At 51.3% G+C, this 27,862-nt stretch overlaps 1 protein-coding gene across 1 annotated transcript; it reads right to left on the minus strand.

Moving 5' to 3' along the window:
• Positions 1–445: 445 nt before the first annotated feature.
• On the minus strand, positions 446–26,771 carry LOC130876452 (caytaxin). Its single transcript, XM_057773000.1, has 13 exons — positions 26,463–26,771; positions 24,293–24,421; positions 23,570–23,628; positions 9,776–9,997; positions 8,329–8,514; positions 8,034–8,136; positions 7,551–7,682; positions 6,861–6,947; positions 6,096–6,194; positions 5,635–5,670; positions 3,726–3,803; positions 3,408–3,440; positions 446–2,725 (listed from the first exon to the last, which is right to left on the minus strand). Exons 2-13 carry the CDS (start codon positions 24,367–24,369, stop codon positions 2,716–2,718), a joined length of 1,122 nt encoding a protein of 373 aa, XP_057628983.1. The 5' UTR covers positions 24,370–24,421; positions 26,463–26,771; the 3' UTR covers positions 446–2,715.
• Positions 26,772–27,862: the final 1,091 nt, after the last annotated feature.

The following is a 27,862-nucleotide window of genomic DNA, read 5'->3' on the forward strand; positions in this document are numbered from 1 at the left end:
CAGGGGGCCAATGGGTGCCATGTGAGCCTGCATGCAATGGAAGGCCCACCCAGCCTTCATCCCGCCCTCCATAGGGCCTGGAAGGACCAGACACATCCGGGTGACTGCACACTGGTCGATTCTCCATCCATACCCCAGGCTGGTCTGGAATCCTCTGTAATCCTCCTGCCTCAGCAGCCTCCTGAGGGCGGGGACGTCAGGCATAGGTCACCATGACCCCATCATGTCTTGCTAGTGACACGCAACATGGCCGTGCCCAAGTGTCTTTGGTCTCCTGCCATTTTGTATGTCTCAAGGTCCAGGCTGTGGAACTGAGGTCCTCGGAAGTTCGCTGGCTCCCATTCTCCCGGAGCAATGGGAGAGCAGTGGTCTCCCCCATCTCAGGAGGTTGTGCCCACACCCTCACCACCCACACCTGGGAGCACAGAGGGACCAACTCTCCCTCTGTATTATAATTTATTTCACATAAAAATCCCCCCCCAGCTTGCCAGTCATCACAGCGACTGTCCCCACCGTCTCCATGTTTATATCTACACAACTCGCTGGTGGAAGGTGGGCACTCTTCTGGGAAAGTTTTCAATGGATCCCGGGGCTTCTCTGTAAAGAAATTCAGCGGCCCTTCACCAGGAGCCGCTGGGCCTTTTCCTCTCGCCTCAGACTGTCCCCTGGCTACCTGAAGTGGTGGCCCTGTGTGGACTGGGATATTAAGCAACGCAGGGTCTTTCTCCTGTTTTGGGGTCCTCTGTGGCTGTGGTTCTGGGTCCTGCTTCCCTGGGTCAGTGGGTGCTGGTGATCTCAAAGGGGTGGTGGCTGCCGTGGCGGTGGGGGGTGTGTGGGCTGCTGTGGAGGGGGGAGGTGGCTGCCGTGGCGGCGGGGGAGGGGTGGCTGCCGTGGAAGCGGCAGCGGGGGGCGGAGGGGAGCGTGGGCTACCGTGGCGGCGGTGGGGCTGTGTGTGGGGGCTGTGGGTTGCCGTGGCGGTGGGGTGGTGGTGGGCTGCCGTGGCGCAGCCTCCATTAGTTTCCCAGGGTTGGGGGAAGGACTTCAGACCCTTGAGGGCTGGGAGGATTATGTTCGTCCATCCGTCCCTGCCACAGCTGTCCTCATGCCATAGGCGTGGGCTGTCACCAGAAGCCACCAGGTAGGAAAAGCCTGTAGTATTCTGCTTCCAAAAGCCAAGAGAGGCCGTCTATGGGCCTCGATCTGGGGCGCCATCTGGGATCCCCTCTTCTATCTGATGTTGGATAAATACAACTTGCAAAGCCCTCACCCAGCTTGGGGGTACACACCTGCCAGGAGACTGAGTCAGGAGGATCGGGAGTTTGAGGCCACACTGATCCTGTCTCAAAACAAAACAAAACCCAGTGCCCTGCACAACAGGCTCTATCAGGTCCCTCTGAGGCCCAGGCGTGTGGTGCGTCCCCAGCAGAACTCAGATCCTTGGGTGCTGTTGGTCGGAGATTGTGACTCTCCAGGTGGAAGCTGCTCTCCTGCGGCCGCCAGAGGTTCAGGAGTGAGAGGCAGAGGCATGTCACAGAGGCCAAACACCTCATGGTGGGATGGATGGAACCCAGCCTTGGAGAAGGCAAGGACCAGTAGTTGGTGGATGGATGAGTACCTCTCTGTAGACCAGGCTGTCCAGGAACTCACTGAGATCCTGGGGTTAAAAGTGTGTGCCACCAAGTCTTCAGGGAACCACAGGGGACTCCTCCTCATAAATGTCACCCGGTCTTAGTGCCCGTGGAGACAGGAGGCTTGCTTCTTACACTCCCATGGCGTCTGGACACCGTTGGTCCCAACTGTCCAGTCATCGGGGTAAACCTGCTCTTCGGAAAGTGCGTGAAGGTCAGGTGGCCTCAGTGTCCCGCCCACTGGACATATTTCCCTAGGGAATCCCCCAGATCTTCTAGCACCCACAGCCCTGTATCTTCATCTTTTTTTATGTCCTCTTACACTGAGCTGGTGTCTCCTGCTTGGTGACACAGGCCTAAGACTGGCCCGGGCAGGGGACAGAAAGGTGGACACAACTTCTCTGAGAAGGAGGTGTCGGTTAAAGTCTCCAGGATTCACAGCTACTTTAAAGGGCTAGAAAATGTTCCAGATTGTGGGGAAGAGGGTTTGGGGACCACCAGGTGGACCAGCATGTGTGCAACGGGCTTGAAGGGCCCTGAAGACGTCAAATGGCAGAATGGGGGTGTCAGTGAGGATGTCAGGTCAGCGGTCACAGCCCTGCTTGGGGTGACAGGGAGAGGGGACAGAGGGTCTCATTCCACAGAGGAGCAGACGCAGCCCCAACCAGGAATCCAAGGCTCCAGCTGGGGACAGGTGAGAGCTGAGCAATGGTCTCTCGTGGTCAGTGAGAACGCACACTTATGCCATCTCAGGTGGGGCTGTGGAGGTCTGGAGGAAGAGCCGGAGTCACACAGGAACAGGGCGACGCCGTCCATGTCCAGCTCTGCCAACCACAAGCTCAGAGTATGGAAGGGTAGAGGCCAAGGACCCAGTTCGTTCCAGAAGGCGGCACACATCTCAATAAAAACTGTGAGATGGACTCAAGCAGCGGAAGACACCAGGGGGTGAAGAGGGGGACGAAGGAGCTGGACATCCTCCAACGATGGACACAGGATGAGGCAGGATGAAGTCTGGGGCCCTCAGGCCTCTGACGGAGGTTATGTGGTGTCTGGAATCTTCTCTGTCCATCTCCAGGTTCCAGTTAAATCAGGACATGCTGGAGAGTACAGGACAAGCAAGGTGGGGTCAGTGTCTGAGGCGGAGGTGAGCTTCCACAGGAAAACTCAGAGTCAGCTATCTGGCTGGGAGAGCTCAGAGCAAAAAGCAATGGCTGCCACCAACATTCCAAATGCAGATCAGAAGATGACTCTCCTCCCAGGGCAACAGCAATAAAGATCTGTGGACTCCTACACATCCACCCATCCACCCATCCACCCACCCACCCACCCACCCATCCACCTACCCATCTATCCATCCACCCACCCACCACCCGTCCGTCCGTCCGTCCTTCCATCCATCCATCCATCCATCCATCCATCCATCCATCCATCCATCCATCCATCCACCCATCCATCCATCCACCCACCCATCCACCCACCCGTCCGTCCGTCCATCCATCCATCCATCCATCCACCCATCCACCCACACATCCACCCACACATCCGCCCATCCGCCCATCCGTCCATCTGTCCATCCACCCATTCATCCCTCCTTTCTCTGAGTTTCATCTGAGCCTGGCAGTGTGTGGGTGCTCTCTGGTCATGACCACCATGTCCCACAATCAGGAAACAGATGCACTCTTATGTCACCTGCTGGGCCAAGCATACAAATCTTCACCCAAACTGAACTGCACTCAGAACATTCCAAGAAAACCCGCTGACACCCTGTGCTACACCCACCTCACTTCCCGGTCTTCTGTCACTTCTGCTGACCTGTGATGGGGAGGAGAAGCTGTTAGTTGCCTGTTCGAGACCCTAGGCGATTCCCATTTATTGCTCATGGCTAGAAATCTCCACAGGAAGGCGGCCACCCTGCTGTGTTTTTCTAACAGAAAACAGATGTCAACCTGCACCTGCCGCTAAAGGGGCAAGCCCAAACAAACAAAAATGAGGGGACCAGAGGAGCTGGAGCAGCTGCCCGGGTGTCATCAAGCTTGGGAAGGTGCTAACTATGTCCATCTTCTTCCCTGCCATGGCCCGCCATCCCTTTGTGCTTACCTGTCCTCTTCTTCCACCGTCTCTGGTTTTTCTTCGGATCTGGGAACGAGGAACTCTGGTTGTATTGGTGGTCGTGTGCTGTGATAGACAGAACCAGGTGACAAGGATGGGAGGCGGCTGGGGCTGAGGCAGGGATTCTGGGATCCCACTAGCCCCTCAAGTATGGACTGATGTTAGCATTTTGTTTCTGGTGTGTTGGAGGGAGCTGGTGGCCCAGGATAGGACAAGCTTGAGTCGTAACACAAGGGCTCCTGTCCCCCCCTCTTGAAAATAGGGTGTCGTATAGCCCAGGCTAGCCTGTAACTCCCTACGTAGCTGAGATGACCATAAACTCCTGTCTCCTCATGCCGATTGCAGGCAGGCTGGATATGTGGCATTGGAGATGGCCCCAGCGAGGCCAGTGCTCTACCATCTGAACTACAGTCCCAGGTCCATGCTTGGAAGGTCTGGGTGGTGGGAGGAGAAAGAGATACACAGAGCCCGGCTTGCTGGCTCGTGCCTCCCATCCCAGCACTGGGGACACTGAGGCATGGGATCCGAGGCCAGCCTGGGCCACCAAATACCTTGTCCCAAAGAAGAAAAACAGTGGGTCTCGGCACTAAGGAAGAGGCCACCAGAGTCTCGGGGGACTAGGCGGGGACCCACTGGGCTCCACCCACTGCTGTGGGGCCTTTCCCATGAGATCCCTGGACTGTTACCCGGTCACAAAAAGGATTATAGCTCTGGTACCACGCCAACATGGATGGCACGGGAACTCGGAGCACAGCAGTTTTAATGGGACATTTGGGAGGACTGGCATGGCAGTACCCACTCCCAGGAGGTCCGGAGAGCCACACAGACGGGGGTCTCGGGGATGGGAGGGGCACCGAGAACAGATGGACAGGGAGTTAATGTGAGATGGGGGTGGAGCGTCTCTGGGATACGGAAGGTTCTGAAGGGCTGGAGGGGAGGGCACAGCCCTGTGACCGGACTCCGCTGTGCCCAGCTGCAGGCTGAGATAGGTGAGGGGCAGAGTTTTACTCGCTGACTTTTAAAGATGGACAAGATGGTAGAAAGAGACAACAGAGAGAAACTTACAGGGGCCTCATCCTGAGCTTGGGCCGTCGTGTGGCCAAGTCAGTGAGGGCTTAGGGGCAGCCGGAGCCCCTGGGCATGGTCACCAAAGATCACCCCTTTGGGTCTCTGTGCTGAGTAAGGTCCTCAAACTAAATTAGGGAGTCAGGGGCCGGTGAGCTGGCTCAGCAGGTAAAGGCGCTGGCCGCCGAGTCTGGCAACCCAAGTTTGATCCCATTTGATGGCACGGGACCTGGATCCCCTCAAGTGACCTCCACATGTGTGCTGTGGTTTGCACGCATGCACGCACACACACACACACGCACACACACACCCAACACAGACAGATAAATAACGTCTGATGGATGACCAAGACAGGGTGTGAATCCATGGCTGTCTCCAGAGGCCTGGTCTGAAAGGCAGGTCTCCAGGTGTGTATGAGGTCGTGTGGACCCCTGCGTTTGTGAGGAGGTCACGTCAGTCGTTGTCCTGGGTACTGAATCCCAGTTGTCAGGTCTGGGAGCAAGCCCTTTTACTGGCCAAGCCATCTTGCTGGCCCAATCCATGTCATGTTTTTAAATGGGGTTTCTCACTGAGCCCGGGGTTCGCTGATTCAGGTAGGCTGCTGGCCTGCGAGCCCCAGGGTCCCATCTCCATCTCCCCAGTGATTACAAATGGGCACCACAGGCCCGGCGGGTTACATGGGTACTGGGGATTTGAATTCAGGTCCTCGCACTTGCCCGCATCAGTTTTTCCACTGAAGGCCGAGCCAAGCCGGTGGGGCCATCGGTTGCTCTCACCAAGTCGAAGCCACCAAACCACCCCTCAGATCCCTCAGGAGCTGTGCCGCACTGACCTCTCTCTCTTGGCTCTGAGTCTCTGTTCCTCGTACCTGAAGGAAAGAAAAATACAAGCAGGGAGTCAGACTCAGACACGGCTGCCAGGGCCACGGAGCTGAAGGGGAGGGCGGGTGCCAGGGATTGCGGACTGAGCTTCACGCTGAGCTGTGATAATGGTTCAATGTGAGCGCGCCTGTGAGTGCGTGCAGTACCCGCGGGGGCCGGAAGGGGGCATCGGGTCCCCGCGCGCGTGCAGTACCCAGAACTGGAGTCACGCAGGGGTTGTGAGCCCCTTGTGGATGCTGGGAGCCCACTGGGCCCTCTGCAGGGGCAGCCGGTGCGCTAACCGCTGAGCTGTCTCTCCAGTCCCCCAGTGTAAGCAGCAATGGAAAGGAAGCCGCTGCGGGGGGGGGGGGTTCGCGGCCGAAAGCAGCGTTGGTGGCAGACTGCCTGCGTGGGGACCCCGAGGGACACTCACTGCAGGACACACTCGGGCAGCTGCACGTGCTCCATGGGGATGAGTCGCTCCAGCTCCTCCAGGCTGTGCACGTACTGGATCTTACTGATGAACTTGACACTGGTGGACACAGGAGGGCAGACAAGGGGTCACCAGGCACAGCCGGGCCGGGCCCTGCCCAACCTGCCAAGTCGCCCATGCTGGCCTGGAACCCTCCTGCCTCAGTACGACCGTGATGAACGACGAACACCTCAGATGTGTTCTTTTTTAGAATCATTTTGTCACGTCTCTTTACTGCGCAAGCGCGAGTGAAACAAGGGGACACCTTGAGGGCGTCGGCTCCCTCCATCCCACAGGTGGTCGTGGGGATTGAACTCAGGCTGTCAGGGCCTGGCAGCAAGCTCCTCTACTAATAGAGCCGTCTCGCCAGCCCTTCAAGCGTATTCTTAAAAATAAAATGCAGAATTCTCCTCCGAGCCTGGTGACGCCTGTCATTCCGGCACTCATGGGGTTGAGGCCTGGGGATTGCCATTTCGGCACTGACCCACACTACACAGGGAGCGCAGGGCCAGAGCAGAAGGCTCTGTTGTGCAAGTGTTAGGACATGAGTTCAAATCCACAGCACGTGCACAAAACACCGGGCGTGGTGCTGGGGAGGCGGAGACAGGAGGATCGCTGCATTTGGCTGGATCAGTGAGTCTTGGGGCCCCAAACCATGTGGTTAGTGGAATCGCACCGACCGACCCGCAGAACACACACAGGGCACAGCGCCGGGCGGGGTCCCACCTGATGAAGGGCCGGGAGATGGCCAGCACGGTGCGGATGAACCATGACGGGTGCACAATGATCAGAGACTTCAGATTCTTCCTCAGTCTGTGTGGGGAGGCGAGGACGTCACTGTCACAGGCTTGGGGCGCAGGGAGCCCCCCGGGGACAAGATGGACCGTTTACCCTCCATCCCTCCACAGTCTGCCATCCCCAAGTCCTCTTAGCTGACTGCACCCTCACAGCGCGAGAATTTGGAGGCCCTGGGACTCATCAACACCAGGCAGCAGTGTGGCCCTTCGCGCGCACGCGCACACACACACACCCACACACCCACACACACACCACAGTCCTGAATTCTAGGAAGTGCTTGTAGGTTTCAAAAATCTGTCTGAAGCTATTCATAAAACCCAAAAGAGAGAGACAGCCCAGCGTTTACTCACAGATGGACAAACAGACAATACAGTTTGATCACAGGCTGGACTATTACTCAGCCGTGCACAAGAAAAGGCCCTTTTTTCTGACACCTCTAGAGAGGACGGCCCTTGAGGACTCAATGCACTCAATGCTTTGAGGCGTGGATCAGACACGGAAGGACACGCAGCACGGTGCCTCCCTCTGCAGGGGTCCCTAGAGTCCTCCCCAGTCACCAGCAGATACTGGCAGGACCCTCGCTGACTTCCTCCCTCGGTGCCCTCCTCCTCCTCTCACCTCCTGTCAATCATGTGGTAACACTTCTTCAGCCAGCCGATGCCCGGCATCCTCCTCCGGGGCGTGGCGCCGTTTAGATACACGATCATGTAGTCTTCAGCGACGAGCAGTTCCAGGCTGCTGATGACGTACCTGCGGTGGGGGGACGGGGTTCCCATATGAGGCACCGAGAGTGGGGCCCGCGTGGGCCTTCCTGCAGCCCTGCCGGGCAGGGCCAGACACACCCCAGCGGGTGTGGGAGCCCATTGGTGCGCTCCCGAACAGTCTGGAAGGGACCTGGGCCTGAGACGCCACCCAGGGCCCCCGCCTCCATCGCCAGCGCCGCCCCCCCAGACAGCTGAGAACCCCAACTCTTCTCTGAGCTCCAAGGGGCCCCATCCTCCTCGTTGCGTGGGTTTTGGGAAACGCGGTCTTGCTTTGTAGACCAGGCTAGCCTTGAAATCATAGAGCTCCGCCGCCTCTGCTTTCCCAGTGCTGACTTACAGGAAGAGATTCTCCATAATGTAGTGATAGTCGGGGGAGCTGCTGTCTGGGAGGAAGCAGGCTGCGAAGACGATGATAGCATTGAGGCCTTCCCCATAGTACCCTGGGAAGGAGGCATCCTGTGAGTGTCACGGTAACCCAGGCTAGACCGTTTCCTCCCTGACCAGCGTCTCCCGGTGGCGGGGATGATGCCCAGTGTGCCAGCCCCTGCGCACCCCAGCTGGACAGGCCCCCCCATCAGGAGAACCACTGTCCGCGGTGACGTCGTGGGGGCGAGGTCGCGGGGTGCACACACCTCCGTGGGTGACCACCTTCATGTATGGCCGGATCATGTGCAGGTCGATGCGATGCTCCTGCTCCCCGATGATGACAGTCCGCCACAAGCGACCGTTGGCTGCGCTGCCATCGTCCGCAGCGCTGTCCCCAAACAGGTCCGCGCTGTCTCCGGGCATGTTCTTGGCAGTGGCCACTGGGGTGTCGTCTGCAGTGGGGGGTGTGAATCCAGTGTGAATCCAGCCCTCCCCACACGAAGGTTGATCTGTGAATCCTGGGAGCTCTGGGAACACCTGAGGTGACATAGCCTGGGATAACCGCCCTGAAGGTGGCGCTGTCCCATCCCAGGAGCCGAGGCCTCCCCGCCACGATGGTCTGTAGCCTCCAGCGGTCAGTCAGAATAAACCCGTTTCCCCTGGTTGTTTGTGTGTAAGATTTGTCGCAGCCACGAGAAAAGCCTGCTCCGCTCTGGCTACACCGCTGTCTCTGCCGGAAGCCCTCCATGATTGCACCTGAGGTAGCCGCTGACCACCCCCCATGACCCATCCCAAACCCGCTGTTTCCCTTCCTTCCTTCCTTCCTTCCTTCCTTCCTTCCTTCCTTCCTTCCTTCCTTCCTTTCTCCCCCCCCTTTTTTTTTTATCAAGCGTGATGCTGAATGCTTTTAATCCTGGCACTCAGAGGCAGGTGGATCATGTGAGGTTTTCTTTTTTTTTTTTTTTTTTTTTTTTTTTTTTTGGTTTTTCGAGACAGGGTTTCTCTGTGGTTTTGGAGCCTGTCCTGGAACTAGCTCTTGTAGACCAGGCTGGTCTCGAACTCACAGAGATCCGCCTGCCTCTGCCTCCCAAGTGCTGGGATTAAAGGCGTGCGCCACCACCGCCCGGCATGTGAGGTTTTCTGAGGCCAGCCTGGGATTATATAGTGCGTGTCTCCAAGAAAAAGCAAATAAATAATAATGATAAATGAGATTAAAATGGCCTTCCAGCGCATGGCCCTCCCTAGCTGCCTGCCAGGACTGCTTGAACCCAGCTCACTCCTCCTCCTGGGCCCTGCAGGGAGCTGAGCACAAAGATTCTGTCCCTGTACCTGAGTCACTCGCTGACTGATGTCTGGGGATGTGTGTGGCCCTGGTGGAGACTGGAAGAGGCCAGGGAGGGATAGTCCTGACATGCACACATCACTCCTGGTTTACGTGGGCTTCGCGCATGCCTATTATAGACCCTCCTGTGGACGTCTAGTTCCCTCTGCCCACCCCACCCTCGCAAGCCCGTAGGTAGCGTCCCTCTGGGAGGTAGCGACCTCGCTGGGCTACGAGAATCCTGTGACAGACCACAGGTCTGTGGGACCAGACATTCTGGGTCCTAGGGCCAACGCCGTCTCCCGGAGCTGTAATGGGGGCGGGGGTAGGGGGGCTGGCGAGGAGGTGGCTGGAGAAGCCGGAGGGGGACAGGGCGGGGACCCCACCGTTACCTTCCCACTCGAGCTCATTGCCGTTTCCCAGGAACTCCAGCGAGTCGGTCTCGTCGGGTGTCTCAATGTCGTCCACGTTGATGTCCAAGTCATCTGGCGTGTCCAGGAAGTCGTCGGACAGCAGGGAGCCCTCGCTCTGGTCCAGGGAAATGTTGATCTCTGGGGCCACCAGGGTCTTTCTCTTCCGATGTGCTCCGCCCAAGTTTAGGGTGGAGGGAGGAGCTGCGGGGACCCACAAGTGTGAAAGATTGCTCGCACCCCACCCTCTCCAGACAGGCTCTCGGTAGCCCAGGCTAACCTCAGAACCCCTCTCGTGTCCCCTCCCCGGGTGAGCCTCTGCCCGAGGAGCGCAGCCTCCGCGATGTGACCTCTTTCTCGGGAAGTTTCTGTCCCACTCCCACGCCTTGTCCCTAAACCCAAGTCCACCCAGAACGAGTTCAATGCGCCTGGGTCTTCTGAGAGGACCAGAGAGAGACGTCACCCCGGGGCATCACAACTGAGAAAATGCCCACCAGACTGACATGGGAGGGCTGAGCTCACTGTGGGTGGGGCCACCCGGGCAGGGGTTTTGAGTGCTGTAAAAGCAGAATCATCTCCAGAGAGGCGCCATTCAGCAAGTGGTGGGAACAGACGCAGACCCACAGTCAAGTACGAAGAAGAGAGGGAGGAAGGGTTGTGGGAGCCAGAGGGGTCACGGCCACCACAAGAAAACCCACAGAATCAACTAACCTGGGCTCATAGGAGCTGAGACACTGAATCAACCAGGGAGCCTGCATGGGACTGACTGACCGGCACTCTGCATATATGTGACAGGTGTGTGGCTTGGTCCTCGTGTGGGACTCCTAACAGCTGGAACAGGGGCTGTCTCTGACATCTCTGTGTGATAGTCCTGGCTGTCCGGGAACTAGCTCTGTAGACCAGGCTGCCCTCGAACTCACAGAGATGCGCCTGCCTCTGTCTCCTGAATACTGGGATTAAAGGCATGCGCCACCACTGCCAGGCTATCTCCTGACTCTTACTCTGGCTTTGGGGACCCTACTCATACTGGGCTCCCTCCACCAGCCTTAACATGCTGTAACTTGTTTTCCTACCTCTGGCTGATGCTGATATCCCTGGGAGGCCTGCTCTTTTCTGCTGGGGGGGGGGGATGAGGAGTGGATGGAGGCGGGGAAGACTAGGAGGAGAGGAGGGAGGGGAGGCAAATTGCTGAACTTGAAAAAGAGCGAGGAGGCTGGGGGGGGGGGGGCGGGCACGCAGGAAGCAACGCCTCTCCACAGCCTCTGCTTCAGCTCCCGCCTCCAGGTTCTGGCCCCAACGTCCCTCGTGGTGAACTGTGACACGGAAGTATGAGCCACACAAGCACTGTCCTCCCCACGCTGGTTTTAGTCACCATGTTTGCCACAGTCACAGAAAGCACACTAGGACAGCTCCAAATGTCTGAAGTGGGCAGCTTAAGGACAGGGGGCCTGGCCCCAGAGTCTGTGCTCAGTGAAGGGTCAACCACAGCGCTCTAGGGAAGCCCTCATCCACAGTCACTGCGTGGACCCACGCTCACGGAGGTCTTCATACAAGCCTGTCATCCCACCGACACACTGAGGCAGAGGCAGCCTGGCCTTGACAGATTTCTCAATCGTAGGACTGAAAAACTTTTTCAACAATCAGATGACCCCTCCTGGTGGCTTTATTCGTGGTGGACACAGAGAACTGACTGCCATAAGCTGTTCTTCCAAATCCACGTGTGACACCCAACAACCCACAATACACACCTTGAGGGTGTGGCCCGCCTAGAATCCCCTGTGAGGAACTGGGGGTGTGGTCAAGGTGGAGCCCCGCCTAGAATCCCCAGTGAGGGGCTGGGGGCGTGGTCAGGTGGAGCTCCCTCCTCCTCATTGCAATGGCCCTCTGTTCCGTTCCTGGTACCAAGGAAAACTATTTAAGACTCATTAGGGCTCCTCTCTTTTCTCTTTCCCTTTAGCTACCTAGTCTCTGCAGAATCAGTCAGAGCTGCCTCTTTGGGACTTGGAAATAAGAGTAAACTTTCCAAGAAAATTCTAAACTAGCCACCATCAGTGCCACCCACTCAGGAAGAGGTTTGTTTTTAGGTGTCACGTGACTGTGCAGCGGAAGTGTGTTCATATCCCCCACCCCAACCTCAGGGTGTGAGTGATTACTGCTGCTGAGGACCACACTGGGAATCCAGGGATGCACCCTCTGCCTCCCTCCCAGAAGTGGGTGGAGCCTCCGGATCCATGAGGTTTGCTAAAAGGCTACCGACTCTTCCCACAGGGCAGCATCAAAATCATGGCCCAGGGTCACATGTGGAGGTGACGCTCATGACCAACAGCACAAAGGGACCAAAGGATGGTCTGTGAGGTGAAGGGGGGTATCGTCAAGCCTTAACGTTAAATGGCATTGTGTGTGTGTGTGTGTGTGAGAGAGAGAGAGAGAGAGAGAGAGAGAGAGAGAGAGAGAGAGAACAGGCCAGGCATCGTGGTGCACACCTTTAATCCCAGTAATGCAGAGTCTCTGTGAGCTGTAGGCCAACCTGCTCTACCAAGCAAGTGCCTGCTTAACCTGCACAGTGAGACCATGTCTCAAAAAAATGGTATTTGCTCCGACACACATGGGGAAAGAGGTTTTATTCTATAAAGAAACACACAGAAGGCCCTCGAAAGCACGCCTCTCACCCAGTACTTGGGATGTGAAGACAGGAGGATCAGGAATTCTGGGTCATCTTCAGATACATAATAAATTTGAGCTAGCCTGGGCTTCATGACACCCTGTCTCAAAAAACAAACAAAAAATAGATTAAAAAGATGGAAAGAGAGAAAGCTCCACCAGGAGCAGAAGCCAGAAGCAAACCCAGTCCCGGGACACGGGTGGATCAGGATTGAACCAGCGACCAGATCCAGAGGCAACAATCTCCACTGGAACAGATACAAGGGAGTAACCTGATGGAGGAAGGTCATTGGTTAAAAATAAAGAAACTGCTTGGCCCTCATAGGTTAAAACATAGGTGGGTGGAGTAAACAGAACAGAATGCTGGGAGGAAGAGGAAGTGAGCTCAGATGCAGGGCAGCTCCTCTGAGAGACAGACGCCATGCTCCCCTCTCCCGGGCAGCCTCAATAGCTCTACTCTCTGAGGCAGAAGCGATGAAGCAAGCCGCCAGGTCAGACATGCTGAATCTTTCCTGATAAGACTGATGCTACACAGATTATTAGAGATGGGTTGATCGGGATATGAGAATTAGCCAGTAAGGGCTAGAGCTAATGGGCCAAGCAGTGTTTAAAGGAATACAGTTTATGTGTTGTTATTTCGGGGCATAAGCTAGCTAGGCAGCCATGAGCCGGGCTGTGGGAAGAGGCCCACAGCTCCCACTACAGTAACCGCTGAGTAAGTGAGCCAGAGCTGGCTGAGGGTCCAGACATGAATCAGGGACCTTCAAGGGAATAGACCTAAACCAACATCCTGGTGGATCTGGGCGAGAGTCTAGGATCTCCCAGAAACTAGGCCAGAGCCAGGACCTCTGTCAGCCTGGGCATTAGTGAACCTAGGTCCTCTGAAAGAATAGGCAGGAACCAGAGATCTCGGCAGGGCCAGGCACGAGTCTGGGACCTCAGAGAGAGTAACCCTGAGCCAAGACCTCTGTGGGTTTGGGCATTGGTCTGGAACATCAAAGGGAATAGACAGGAACCTGGAACCCCTGTGGGTCCAAGCATGAGTCTGAGACTTCTGGGGGAGTAAGCAGGTCCTAGGTGGGTTGGGGTGCACTGGAGCCTGGAACCTCTGAGGCATAGACTGGAACCAGACACCTTTCCAGGCCCAACTCCAACCCAGGGACTTCTGCAGGAGGGAATCCAGACCAGGATTTACAGATACAGGTAAAAGCTGGTAACCTAGGCCAAAGTTACCCTGAGGCAAGGAACTCCACCTTGGGCTACAAATTCCACAGAAGTGGAACTGAATGAGATTCCTAGGACAGAGAGAGCCTGAGGAGAACAAGCTCCACCAGGAGCAGAAGCCCGGAGCAAACCCAGTCCTGGGACACTGGCAGACCAGGATTGAGCCTGCAATCTGACTCAGAGTCTGCGATCTCCACCACAACAGGTCCAACTCCAAGCCAGGGACTTCTGCAGGAGGAGATCCAGACCAGGATTTACAAAAGCAGATCAAAGCCAGCAGCCTAGGCCAAAGTAGGCCTGAGACAGCAAACTCCGAGGGAGCAGAGTAAAGCACAGGAGCACTGAGCTATCTGCAGGAACAGGAATAACCAACGGGGTAACTAGAACTGTAGCACTGACTGTACCACGAGGAACAACCATCTGAGCTTTGGATTCACTGGCACCTAGAAGATTATTCAACAGAATCTCAGACAGCCCCAACCACACCTATTAGAGGAAAAGATGAGTAGGATAGGTAAGATCACATGCTACACCACAAAGAGCAACACAATACCAGTAAAACCTAAAGACCCTAGAAAAGCAAGACCTGAACAACCAAATATGGATGAACCAGAAGAAAATGATCTAAAAAATAACCCCAAGAGAATGTTTGAAATTCTTTTATTTTTGAAATTCTTAAAGATGAAATGAGAAATTACCTGAAAGAAATGGAGGAAAAAACAAACAAAAAATTTGGAAGGTATCAACAAATCACTTAAAGAAAACCAGGAAAAAGAAGCAAAACATATAAAAGAAACTATTCATGACTTGAAAACTGAGATAGAAAAAATATAGAAAACACAAGCCACAGGGATTATAGAAACAGAAATCATGAGAAAAAGATCAGGAACCACAAATGCAAGCATGAACGACAGAATACAAGAAATGGAAGAGAGAATCTCAAGCGCTGAAGATACAATAGAGGAAATAAACTCATCAGTTAAAGAAAACATTAAATCTAACAAAAGCTTAACCCAAAATATCCACAAAATATGGGACACCATAAAAAGGCCAAATCTTAGAATAATAGGTATAGAATAAGGAGAAGAAGTTTAACTCAAAGGCACAGAAAATTTATTTAACAAAATCATAGAAGAGAACTTTCCCTACCTAAAGAAAGATATGCCTATGAAGATACAAGAAGCTTACAGAACACCAAATAAACTGTATCCAAAAAAAAAAAAGTCTTCTCGCTACATAATAATCAAAACACTAAACATACAGAGTAAAGAAAGAATAATAAGAGCTGCAAGGAAAAAGGCCAAGTAACATATAAAGCAGACCAATCAGAATTACACATGACTTCTCAGTGGAGACAATGAAACACAGGTCGTGGTCAAGCGTTATGCAGACATTAAGAGACCATGGAAGCCAGCCCAGACTACTATACCCAGCAAAACTGTCAATCACCATAGAAGGACAAAACAAGATATTCCATGACAAATCTAGATTTTACCAATACCTAGCCACAAACCTAACCCTACACAAAATACTAGAAGGAAAATTCCACCCCAAGGAAGATGGCTACACCAACGAAAACAGACACAATTGATGATCTCATTACAGAAAATCCCAAAGAAATAAAATGCACAAATTAACATCACCAACAATGAAAACCAAATGAACAGGAGACAGCAACTACTGGTCATTAATATCCCTTAATGTAAGCCGGGCGGTGGTGGCGCACGCCTTTAATCCCAGCACTCGGGAGGCAGAGGCAGGCGGATCTCTGTGAGTTCGAGACCAGCCTGGTCTACAAAGCTAGTTCCAGGACAGGCTCCAAAGCCACAGAGAAACCCTGTCTCGAAAAACCAAAAAAAAAAAAAAAAAAGCCTTAATGTAAATGGACTCAACTCACCCATAAAAAAACAAAAGCTAACAGACTGGATTCAAAAACAGAATCCATCCCTATTCTGCATACAAGAAACGCATCTCAATCTCAAAGACAGACATCGTCTCAGAGTAAAAAGTTGGGAAAAATATGCCAATCAAATGAACCTAAGAAACAAATGGGTATAGCTATCCTAATATCTAACAAAATAGACTTCAAGTTAAATTAGTCAAAAGAGACAAAGAAGGACATTTCATATTAGTCACAGGAAAAATTCATCAAGAGGAAATTTCAATACTGAACATCTATGCCCCAAATACAAGGGCACCCTCATATGTCAAAGATACACTTCTAAAGCTTAAATCATACATTAAACGCCACACACTAATAGTAGGAGACTTCAACACTCTGACCACTGGACAGGTCAATCAGACAACAAATGAACAGAGAAATAAGAGAACTAACAGATGTTTTGACTCCAATGGACTTAACAGACATCTATAGAATATTCCATCCAAACAGAAAAGAATATACCTTCTTCTCAGCACCTCATGCAACCTTCTCAAAAATTGACCACATACTTGGTAACAAAGCAATCCTCAACAAATAAAAAAAAAAATTGGAATAACCCAATGTACCTTATCTAATCACCATGGTTTAAAACTAGAAGTCAACAGCAATACTAATTCCAGAAATGCACAAACACATGGAAATTAAACAATGCTCAGCAGAATCTTAAATGGGTCAAGGAAGAAATAAGGGGGAAACTAAAGACTTCCTAAAATTCAATAAAACATACCCAAATTTATGGGGCACAATGAAAGCAGTGTTAAGAGGAAAGTTCATAGCACTAAATGCCTACATAAAGAAGCTGGAAAAATCCCACACTGGTGAATTAACAGAACATTTGAAAACTTTAGAATAAAAAGAAGCAAACTCACATAAGAGAACTAGATGACAGGAAATAATTAAATTGAGAGCTGAAATCAACACAATAGAAACAAAGAAAAAAATACAAAGAATCAATGAGACAGAGTTGGTACTTTGAGAAAATTAACAAAATAGACAAACCTTTATCCAAATTAACCAAAAGACAGAGAGAGAATATCCAAATTAACAATATCAGAAGTGAAAAGGGGGACATAACAACAGACATGGAGGAAATACAGAGGACCATCAGGTCATATTTTGAAAACCTATACTCCACAAAATTGGAAAACTTAAAAAAATGGACAATTTCTGGATAAATATCACTTACCAAAATTAAATCAAGACCAGATATACAAATTAAACAGACCTATAACTGCTGAAGAAATAGATAGAAACAGTCATCAAAAGTCTCCCAACCAAAAAAATGCCCAGGACCAGATGGTTTCAGCTCAGAATTCTGTAAGACTTTTAAAGAAGAACTAATACCAATACTCCTCAAATTATTCCACACAATAGAAACAGAGGGAACATTGCCAAACTCTTTTTATGAGGCTACAATTACCCTGATAACCAAACCACAGAAAGACAATACTAAGAAAGAGAATACAGACCAATCTCACTCATGAACATTGATGTAAAAATACTAAATAAAAATACTGGCAAATCTAATCCAAGAACACATCAGAACCATCATCCACCATGACCAAGTTGGCTTCATCCCAGAGATGCAGGGATGGTTCAACATACGAAAATCTGTCAACGTAATTCACCATAGAAATGAGCTGAAAAATAAAAACCACATGATCATCTAAATAGATGACGAAAAAGCATTTGACAAAATACAACATCCCTTCATGATAAAGGTCAAGGAACATACCTAAATATAATTAAGGCAATATACAGCAAGCCAACAGCCAACATCAAACTAAATGGAGAGAAACTCGCAGTGATTCTTCTGAAATAAGGAACAAGACAAGGTTGTCCACTCTCTCCATACCTATTCAATATAGTTCTTGAGGTCCTAGCTAGAGCAATAAGACACCAAAGGGAGATCAAAGGGATACAAATTGGAAAAGAAGTCAAACTCTCACTGTTTGTTGATGATATGATAGTTTCTATAAGTGATCCCAAAAATTCTACCAAGGAACTTCTACAACTCATAAACACTTTCATCAATGTAGCAGGATACAAGATTAACTCAAAAAATGAGTAGCCCTCCTGTACACAGATGATAAAAGAACTGGGGAAGAAATCAGAAAATCAACACTCTTCACAATAGTCACAAACAGCATAAAATATCTCGGAGTAACTCTAACCAAACAAGTGGATGACTTGTATAACAAGAACTTTAAATCTTTGAAGAAAGAAATTGAAGAAGACATCAGAAAGTGGAAAGATCTCTCATGCTCTTGGGTAGGCAGAATTAATATAGTAAGACTGACAATCTTGGGCTAGAGAGATAGCTCAGAGGGTAGGAGCATTGCCTGCTCTTCCAAAGGTCCTGAGTTCAATTCCCAGCAAACACATGGTGGCTCACAACCATCTGTAATGAGGTCTGGTGCCCTCTCCTGGCCTGCAGGCATACACACAGACAGAACATTGTATACATAATAAATAAATAAATGTTAAAAAAAAAAAGAATGGCCGGGCGGTGGTGGCGCACGCCTTTAATCCCAGCACTCGGGAGGCAGAGGCAGGCAGATCTCTGGGAGTTCGAGGCCAGCCTGGTCTACAAGAGCTAGTTCTAGGACGGGCACCAAAGCTACAGAGAAACCTTGTCTCGAAAAACCAAAAAAAAAAAAAAAAAAAAAAAAAAAGAATGACAATCTTACCGAAAGCAATCTACAGATTCAACGCAATGCCCATCAAAATCCCAGAAAAAGTCTTCAAAGACGTCGGAAGAACGGTACTCAACTTCATATGGAAAAGCAAAAAACCCAGCATAGCCAAAACAATCGTGTACAATAAAAGAACTTCTGGAAGCATCACCATCCCTGACTACAGAGCTACAGTACTGAAAACAGCCTGGTATTGGCATAAGACAGGAGGACCAATGGAACCGAATAGAAGACCCGGATATCAATCCACACATCTTCAAACACCTGATCTTTAATAAAGAAGCAAAAAATATCAAATGGAAAAAATAAAGTATATTTAACAAGTAGTGCTGGTATAACTGGATATCAACATGTAGAAAAATGAAAATAGACCCATATCTATCACCATGCATAAAACTCAAGTCCAAATGGATCAAAGACCTCAACATAAAGCCAGCCACACTGATCCTTATAGAAGAGAAAGTGGAAAGTACACTTGAATACATTGGCACAGGAGACCACTTCCTAAATAGAACCCCAGCAGCACAGACACTGAGAGAAGCAATTAATAAACGGGACCTCCTGAAACTGAAAAACTTCTGTAAAGCAAAGGGTACGGTCAACAAGACAAAACGACAGCCTACAGAATGGGAAAAGATCTTCACTAACTCCACATCAGAAGGAGGTCTGATCTCCAAAATATACAAAGAACTCAAGAAATTGGACACCAAAAGATCACATAATCCAATAAAAAAAAATGGAGTACAGACCTAAACAGGGAACTCTCAACAGAAGAATCTAAAATGACTGAAAGACACTTAAGGAGATGTTCAACATCCTTAGTCATCAGAGAAATGCAAATCAAAACAACTCTGAGATTCTATCTTATACCCGTAAGAATGGCCAAGATCAAAACACTGATGACAACTTATGCTGGAGAGGTTGTGGGGAAAAGGGAACACTTCTGCATTGCTGGTGGGAATGCAAGCTGGTACAGCCCCTTTGGATGTCAGTGTGGCGATTTCTCAGAAAATTAGGAAACAACCTTCCTTAAGACCCAGTAATACCACTTTTGGGTCCTTATCCAATGGATGCTCAATCGTGCCACAAGGACATGTGCTCAACTATGTTCATAGCAGCTCTGTTTGTCATAGCCAGAACCTGGAAACAACCTAAATGCCCCTTGACTGAAGAATGGTTAAGAAAAATGTGGTACATTACACAATGGAGTACTACACAGCAGAAAAACATAATGATAGTTTGAATTTTGCAGGAAAACGGATGGAACTAGAAAACATTATTTTGAGTGAGGTAACCCAGACACAGAAAGACAATTATCACATGTACTCACTCATAAGTGGTTTTTAAACATAAAGCAAAGAAAGCCAGCCTACAAACAACAATCCCAGAGAATTTAGACAACAATGTGGACACTACAAGAGACTTACATAGATCTAATCTACATGGGAAGTAGAAACTATAAAAAGAAAAGATCTCCTGAGTAAACTGGGAGCATTGGGACCTTGGGGGAGGGTTGAAAGGGGGAGGGGAGAGGCAGCGAGGGGAGCAGAGAAAAATGTAGAGCTCAATAAATATCAATAAAAAATACTCAATTAAAAAAAGGCAACTATTCATCTCAAATATTTTACAATTGAGTGGATTTTTGTATGTTGATGCAAATTTAAGGTTATTTTTGTTATACTGAATATATGTTTCTAAGGTATTGTATGTATGTAGCTCATTTAAAAATGTAATATAAAATTCTAGTCCTTGAAAGCTATTATTACAAACTGTTTAGAATAATTAAGAAATGTAGGGTAGTAGTTAGTCATGTATAACAATTAAACTGTCATATTAGAGATGTTTTCAAGGTCAAACAGAGATATTTTAGATAGATGGGTCATCTTCAAACATTTCAGAGATCTTCAGAATATGGTATTTAAGTTGTTTTAATAACATAATGACTTTTTATGACAACGGACATTTAAGAACCTCCATATGGAGTCTGATTTCTTTATGGCAAAAATTGGTTACTGGACAAGAAACTGCCCTTGCCTCGACTGCTGACAGTATGTTGGCCAAACTGGACATACAAGACACAAAAAAGTAACTACCAAACTTTGCCAAAACAAGGTGAGACCGTTCTTCAAAATTCTTGCTTCACAGTAAACAGCGGTCAGATATTCGAGACCCATGAACAGAAGATGGATATCCCAATGTTACAGAGAAAACTTGGGGTGATTGTCCAAGCAGCCAGCTGTCCTGTCACTATTGGGGAATATTATTCTCAGGTGTGTGACTTTTGTTTATACTACATTTGTTTAACACCATGAAGCTGTGTTACTGTGCCTGTCTAATAAGCCTGATGGCTCTAATAAAGAGATGAATGACCAATAGCGAGGCAGGAGCAAGAACAGGTGGAGCAGCAGGGATAGGGGAAATATGGAAGGAGAGAAGAAAGAGGAACTAGGGGCCAGCACCAGTCACCCAGCCAGCCACAGAGTAAGAAGGAAAGTAAGATATACAGAAGTAGCCGGGCGGTGGTGCACTTGGGAGGCAGAGGCAGGCGGATCTCTGTGAGTTCGAGGCCAGCCTGGTCTACAAGAGTTAGTTCCAGGACAGGAACCAAAAGCTATGGAGAAACCCTGTCTCGAAAATCAAAAAAAGAAAAAGAAAGAAAGAAGAAAGAAAGAAGAAAGAAAGAAAGAAAGAAAGAAAGAAAGAAAGAAAGAAAGAAAAAAGATATACAGAAGTAAAAGCCCAGAAGAAAAGCTGGTGGAGGTAATGTAAGATAAGAGAAGCTGCCTGGAAACAGGCAGGACAGGCGTAACTAAGCCTCCTCCGTGTGTGATTTATTTGGGAGCTGGGTGGTGGAACCCCTCCAAAAGCCAAAAGAGTAAAACATAATGCAACATGTCATCTCTAAAGTTTTGGAAGTCGCTTGCTCTGTGCAATAAATAACCTATTTATTCAGGTAATATTATATCCTTCTTGGGTCTCTGATAGAGTTGAAGACTATGCAGTTACATTTACGGCTTTCCTTGTTGGGAAATTCAGAAAACAAACTTACATAAGAGATACAAAGTTGATGAGGTTAAGAAACATAAAAGCTTAAATCGTTTATCTGTGAAAATGTTTTGAGGTCTGAAAAGATGGTTTAGGGTTGTAATACAGGTTAGCATAGAAAGTGGCTTAGACACACAACTGTGAGTGCACCAAGAGGACCCATAGTGGAGTATTTCCTTTGAATTTGCCAAATACAAATGGACTGGACATTGTGAATGCAGTTTTTGCTTGATATTTGTCTTATTGTCTTATTCCGATACAGTTAAAACCTTTTTTATTTAGACAAAAGGTGAAAATGTTGTAGAATATTCATTTAATCTTGTAAAGATGTGTTGCTGTTTTACCTTGCTTGCCTCAGGCACCTGATTGGTTTAATAAAAAGCTGAATGGCCAATAGATAGGAAGGAGGTATTGATGGGACTTCCAGGCAGGCAGAGTAAGTAGGAGGAGAAATTTAGGCTGCAGGGGGAGAAAGAAAAAGAGATGCCAGGGAAATACCAGGGACCAGCCAGCCAGAAACGGAGGAAGCAGGAAAGTGGGCCATACAGCATAAAGGAAAGGTAAACTGGGCGGTGGTGGCACACACCTTTAATCCCAGCACTCGGGAGGCAGAGGCAGGTGGATCTCTATGAGTTCGAGGCCAGCCTGGTCTACAAGAACTAGTTCCAGGACAGGCTTCAAAGCTACAGAGAAACCCTGTCTAAAGAACCCTGCTCCAAAATGTCAATGAGTGGAAAGAGGTTAAATTAAGTTAAAAGAATTAGTGGGAGAAGCCTAAACGAAGGCGAACATTCATAACTAATAAGTCTCTGTGTCTTTATTTTGGAACTGATCGCCAGCCCTAAGTAAATGCCAACTACAGGTCTCTGTGTTCCAAGGACCCCGTGCTGGCCCCTCCAGAGGTCACTGTACTGTGTGCACAGGTTCGTGCCAGCAGCATCACCTCAGGCCTCGAACGCTTGGCTGAGGACCAAATCTCCCCTTTGGTGCTGGGATAGACTATGACGTTTGGGGCTCTAAGAAGGACGGGATGGGGTGTGGCGTTCCCTGCACGGGGAAGGAGCCTCGGCTGGAGTTTGAGTCGCCCACTGTGTCCTCAGGGTAACTGTTTAGCTGAGCATGATGGGAGTCTTAGAGAGTAGGATTGCCATGCCTTGAGGCCAACCAGAGCACAGGATGAGTTCAGTATGCAAGAAGGACAATTAGCAAGATCCTGATGAATTAAATGTAAAAAACAGAGCTGGGGGCGTGGTCAGGGTAGAGCCCCGCCTAGAATTCCCCCAGTGAGGGGTGGGGGCGTGGTCAGGGAGGAGCCCCGCCTAGAATTCCCCCAGTGAGGGGCCATTGGAATGCCTCAGTATTAAATTCTGAATTCCAGCCCAAGAACTAGACAGCACTGAGGAGGGGAGATCTGAAGGAAGACACACACAGGGGCATGTCACCGTGACATGGGCACACAATTAGGTCTGCTTCTACAAGCAGGCCACACGCAGGACCTTGGCGGTCAATGCTGACAAGTGTCTGCTGGAGAAATCGTCCTTGGCCTCAGGAGCTCGTCATCCCTAGAACTTGGCCTAATCATAAGGTCTGTCTCCACAACTGAGGCTTTCCTGGAACTTCCGGCAACCCCCCTGCCTCTTGGACTCCTCACATATCCAGACACAAATTTAAATACGTATTTTTCTAAGTGAAAAGGTTTGTGTACGGTATGTGTAAGTACAGAGAGCAGCGCCCTCCGGTGTCTCCGCAGTCCCTCTCCACCTCGTTCCCTGACCCTGACGATCACTGATAAAAGCAGCCCAGGGGCAGAGAGTACCAGGCATCCTCCTTTGCAGTATTAAAGTTGCAAACGACTCCATCATGTCTGATATCCTCCCCCGCCCTGAGGTTCTGGGCATCTGAACTCAGGTCCTTAGAGCAGAACGGCAAATGCGCTACCTACTGAGCCACCCCCGGTTTCAGCCATCCAGCTTCTTGAATGGAAGTGCATTACCTTCATTTACTTCTTCAGGGTTAGAAGCACAGAGACAACGGGAAACCGGATAAAGGACACACAGTAAGAGCCGCGCAGTCTTCATGTGGGTGTTCTCTTACCCCTTTGAGCCTCGCATGACAGCCCCTGCTAGACGCCCCACCCTGCATGCAACCCCGGACAACCATCTGCATCCTGAAAACAAACTCGCATTTCTGTGCACTCTGTAAGCTTACAGGAGGAGTCTTCCGCGGCGCCGTCCAGCAGCCCCACCCCTGTGTCTTCAGGAAGAGGTCTGTGGAAACCCCAGGAGCCACGCAGCAGGAGGAATGCAGGTGGCAGGTTCAGTCAAGGGGGTTGAGAGAAAAGAAGAAAAATAAAACGCCATCAGATCAAGACAGTGATGCCTCAACTCAGCTCTCCCTTGGAAAGGATGGTTCAGGAATATAGAAAGATACCTTTCAGAAGAGCCACGCCCCCAGCACTTACTGGGAATTCTAGGCGGGGCTCCACCCTGACCACGCCCCCAGCACTTACTGGGAATTCTAGGCGGGGCTCCACCCTGACCACGCCCCCAGTCCTCACTGGGAAATTCTAGGCGGGGTTCCACCCTGACCACGCCTCCAGCCCTCACTGGGAAATTCTAGGCGGGGCTCCACCCTGACCACGCCCTCAGCCCCCCCCCCCGCTGGGGGCTTCTAAGCAGGGCTCCGCCCTGACCACGTCCCTCCATTTTCCTTTCGATACAGGGTCTTGTTCTGCACCCCAGGTTGACCAGAACTCATTCTCCAGCCTCCTCTGTGGGAGCTGGACTGCGAGGCCAGGTTATCACTCCCAGCCTGGCTACAGGAATTCACTGTCTGGGAGTCTTGAAGGAAGAGGTGTCAGAAGTCTCCATCAGCATCTGTGGAAACTGCTGGGAGCCTGAGTCCCAATAACAGGAACGCTGTCGCCCTCACCTGGGCAGATCCTCGTCCTGCCATTCATCCCTCACATCCACGTTTTCCATCCTCAGCGTGGCTTCCGTGGTCCCCATGGGAGCTGGAAAGAGAGGGCGGCTGGAAGCTTGGCTGACCTCAGAAGAGGATCTGAGGAAGAAAAGACAGAGTGATCTAGACAGCCATGGCTACAGCCACCACCTATGACACCCGTCTGCCTGTATGACCGAGCCATCCCACGGCAGGAGGACACACAAGGGGACGCCCCGGCCTGCGCATTAACTGGAGTTGAGCCCCCAGACACAGACCCCCTCCGCTGAGATCTCTCAAGCCCACCTTCTCTAAAGCAGCCCTGGAACCAAGCTGACCCAATCTCCTTTCTTTTCCTCGCATCTCAACTGTGGTGGAAATTTTTAAAAAAAAGAAAGAAAAAGTGCAGGCGTTTTTGTACGAATGCGTATCAGGACTAACGTTCCGCGTTGTGATAGTCACTTCCAGAGAGGGGCTGCTCTCTCACTTGCTTCTACCTGCTCCAGTCCACCCCCCCTTCCAGTCCCGTGCTGCTGAAAGGGCGGCTTCCACCAAGCTGGAAGGACCCACAAAGTGGAAGAGACAACCAGGAGTTCAGCGTGTGTCCTGACCGCCATACTTCATCTACAAATGGCCTCTCAGGGTGTCCTCCGAGCCTATCACCCCTGGTTCCCTCACTCCAAAAAAACCAGTTGTTTATGTATTCGCAGGTACGTATATGCCAATAGAGGTCAGAGGTCATTCTCTACACTTGAAGCTAAGCACAGAACCCCCAATCTCTGCCTCCCCAGGTATGGGATTACTTTTTTGTCCTCCAACTTTAGTGTGTGTGTGTGTGTGTGTGTGTGTGTGTGTTTTGCTTGCCTGTATGTCTGGGGTCAGGCTGTGATTACAGGCGCGCACGTGCCTGTGTGCATGCGTGTGCGCATGTGTGCATGCGTGTGTCTGGATAACCCTGGCTCTCCCACCTCAGCCTCCAAGAGCTGGGGTTCAAGGTGTGCGCCACCTTGCCCAACTTTGATCACCTGTTCTGCCTGTGTGTGGGGTGTGTGCACAGTATGCGGAGTTCCAGGGAGCATAGTCGGCATGGCAACAGCTCCGGGTTCCCAGATGCCACCGCACTAGGCTTTTCTGCCAGTGCTGGGAATCAAGCTTGGCCAGCAGTTACCATCCTGCGCTCCATCCGGGTGCTGTGTGGACTCCCCAGACTGTCTGATGGATGGACACGCTTTGTGTTAGAGGCCAGTGTTACGATACACACACACCCCACACGCAACTTAAGGACGCCCCCCAGACCAAACTTCGGCACCCACAGGGCCACATCTGTGAAATTATGGTCCTCCTCCCTTTTTTAATCTTAACAACAGGATACCAGGGTCCGGTCACGGGAGGCCATCCCTAATCTGTTCCCTGATCCGGAGACAAGGGCCACTTGCCTGTCCCAGCTGTCAGTGATCACCAAGCCATCTGCAGCTGCTGACCGGGGTGTGTCTCCCGCAGCCCAGCCGGTGGTGGGCCTGCAGGTGTGAGCCGAGGGAAGGCGGGCCTACTGGAATGTCATCACCCATTCATGGAGGAGCGACACACACAGTGCGGGAGAAAACACGACTCCCCCTGTGTGTTCCAGGCCTCCTCCAGCGCAGCTGAGTCCAGTCCATTGTGTCTACGCAGAGAGGGACACCGGTCCCTCCTGCCAAGCCAAGCCGGGTGGAAAGGGGAAGGACCCCTTCTACACACTTCCAAACACAGGGTGTGGTGGGTCTCCTGGGCGCTGGCCACAGCGGGGGACCAGAAATCCCTGGCAACTCCAGAAAGACAGCGCAGGTTCCTTCCCTGGCCATATAGCTACTGCTAAAAATCTGTCCTTTTCAATGTATATGCAATTTTGATGTCTCCATGCCCGCAGTCAGGGTTATAAATAGAAAACACCCGACACCGCATGGGAGGTTTACCGCCCCCAGGATGCTCCGGTTCGGAGCTGGGGTTTTAATCCTTGGGGCTCTTCATTCTCCACCTAGGATCAAGCCCCGGCTGTTCGCCCCATCGCAGCAGCCATTCCGGGAGCCGCCAGCGTCTCCCGGATAAACCTTTCCTCCAGCTGGGCTGCCAGCAGGGGGGAAAAAGACAATTTACACTGCCAGAGTGCTAAAGGCCCACTCACCTCGGCGGCGGCTCCGCGCCGTCACTGAGACACAAAGGCGGGCTGGGTGCGGATGCAGGCGGGCATCTCGCGGGTGGTACCCAGGCCGGGGCCTGGCGGAAGGATGCTCAGGGGTAGGTTCACATCCAAGGAAGGTCACCCAGGGCGACGTGGCCAGCGGCACCCCAGCTCCCCGGCCCCGCTGGAGAAGGGGGTGCCCGGGTCAGTAGCAGCACCCCTTCCCCCCTACGGTCTCCGTGTCCCCCGCCATCGCAGCCCCGGGCCTGCGCGGCTTTGGCTCTCCCCCTTCCCGGATGACAGAGGCTCTGCCTGCCCCCAGATAGTGAAGGAAGCTGCTTTTGTGTGCAGGGGGCGGGCCCAGGCCTGATAGACAGTTCCAGCCCCCCTGCTCGCATCCTCCTCTCCCGATTGGCTGAGGGAAAAGCATATCTCCCAGCCACGTCCTGAGCAGGTGCAAAAAAAAAAAAAAAAAAAAAAAAAATCCGCGGAAATGGTGCGTCGCACTTATGCAAAATCACAACAAGAGAGAAAATAAATGAACAAACCGCCGTGGCCTGCATCCTTCCTTACGGGGTGGGGGCGGGGAGCCTGCGGGGTTCTTTGGTTGCGGGGCCTGGGGGAGGCGCCCTTGAAACCATCTTTGAGGGCAGAGAAATGGAGGTTTTCAGATCCCCCTTCAGGGGTAAGCCAGGATGAAGCTGGGTTTTGGGGTGCCGCGGACCTAGCTGGTTGTTTTAGATGGCTTGGGTCTGCGCTGCCGCGGGAACTGCGCCCCCTGCAGGTTTCCAGAGGAATTCTAGTTGCTGAGGGAAGACTAGAGTTTGCATCCTGGACTCAACTGCTGAGTGCCCTGAGGCAGGGGATTGCAGCTCGAGGTCAGGCAGGACTACAGAGTGAGGCTAAGGTCAGCCTGAGCGAGACCCCATCTCAGAAGTGAGAAGAGGGGTTCGTGGGGATGGCTCAGTGGGTAAAGCGCTTGCTCTGCGAGCGTGAGGAGAAATAGCAGGGGCCAGGATTCCAGCGTGACTGTGTGTACCTCCAGAAGGAGCCTGGGGAGAACCATTGGGGAAGACGCGTGACGTCAGCGGCTGTCTTCCGCACGCGCATTGGCACACAGCCCGCCCCACTAAAATGTAAAGAGGACTGGGGGCGTGGTCAGGGTGGAACCCTGCCTAGAATCCCCAGTGAGGGGCTGGGGGCGTGGTCAGGGTGGAGCCCCGCCTAGAATCCTCGGTGAGGGGCTGGGGGCGTGGTCAGGGTAGAGCCCCGCCTAGAATCCCCAGTGAGGGGCTGGGGGCGTGGTCAGGGTGTAGTCCCGCCTAGAATCCCCAGTGAGGGGCTGGGGGCGTGGTCAGGGTGTAGTCCCGCCTAGAATCCCCAGTGAGGGGCTGGGGGCGTGG

This window comes from Chionomys nivalis, chromosome 6 (genome assembly GCF_950005125.1).
Source record: "Chionomys nivalis chromosome 6, mChiNiv1.1, whole genome shotgun sequence".
Taxonomy (NCBI): Eukaryota; Metazoa; Chordata; class Mammalia; order Rodentia; family Cricetidae; genus Chionomys; species Chionomys nivalis.

Excerpts from the sequence above, each read along its gene's own strand:
- LOC130876452 (XM_057773000.1), bottom strand. The coding sequence starts at position 24,369 with ATGGGGACCACGGAAGCCACGCTGAGGATGGAAAACGTGGATGTGAGG. Across the intron at positions 7,683-8,033 it reads ATTATGGAGAATCTCTTCCT|GTACGTCATCAGCAGCCTGG; the intron begins GTAAGTCAGCAC and ends CCCCCACCGCAG. Across the intron at positions 6,948-7,550 it reads TACCACATGATTGACAGGAG|ACTGAGGAAGAATCTGAAGT; the intron begins GTGAGAGGAGGA and ends CTCCCCACACAG.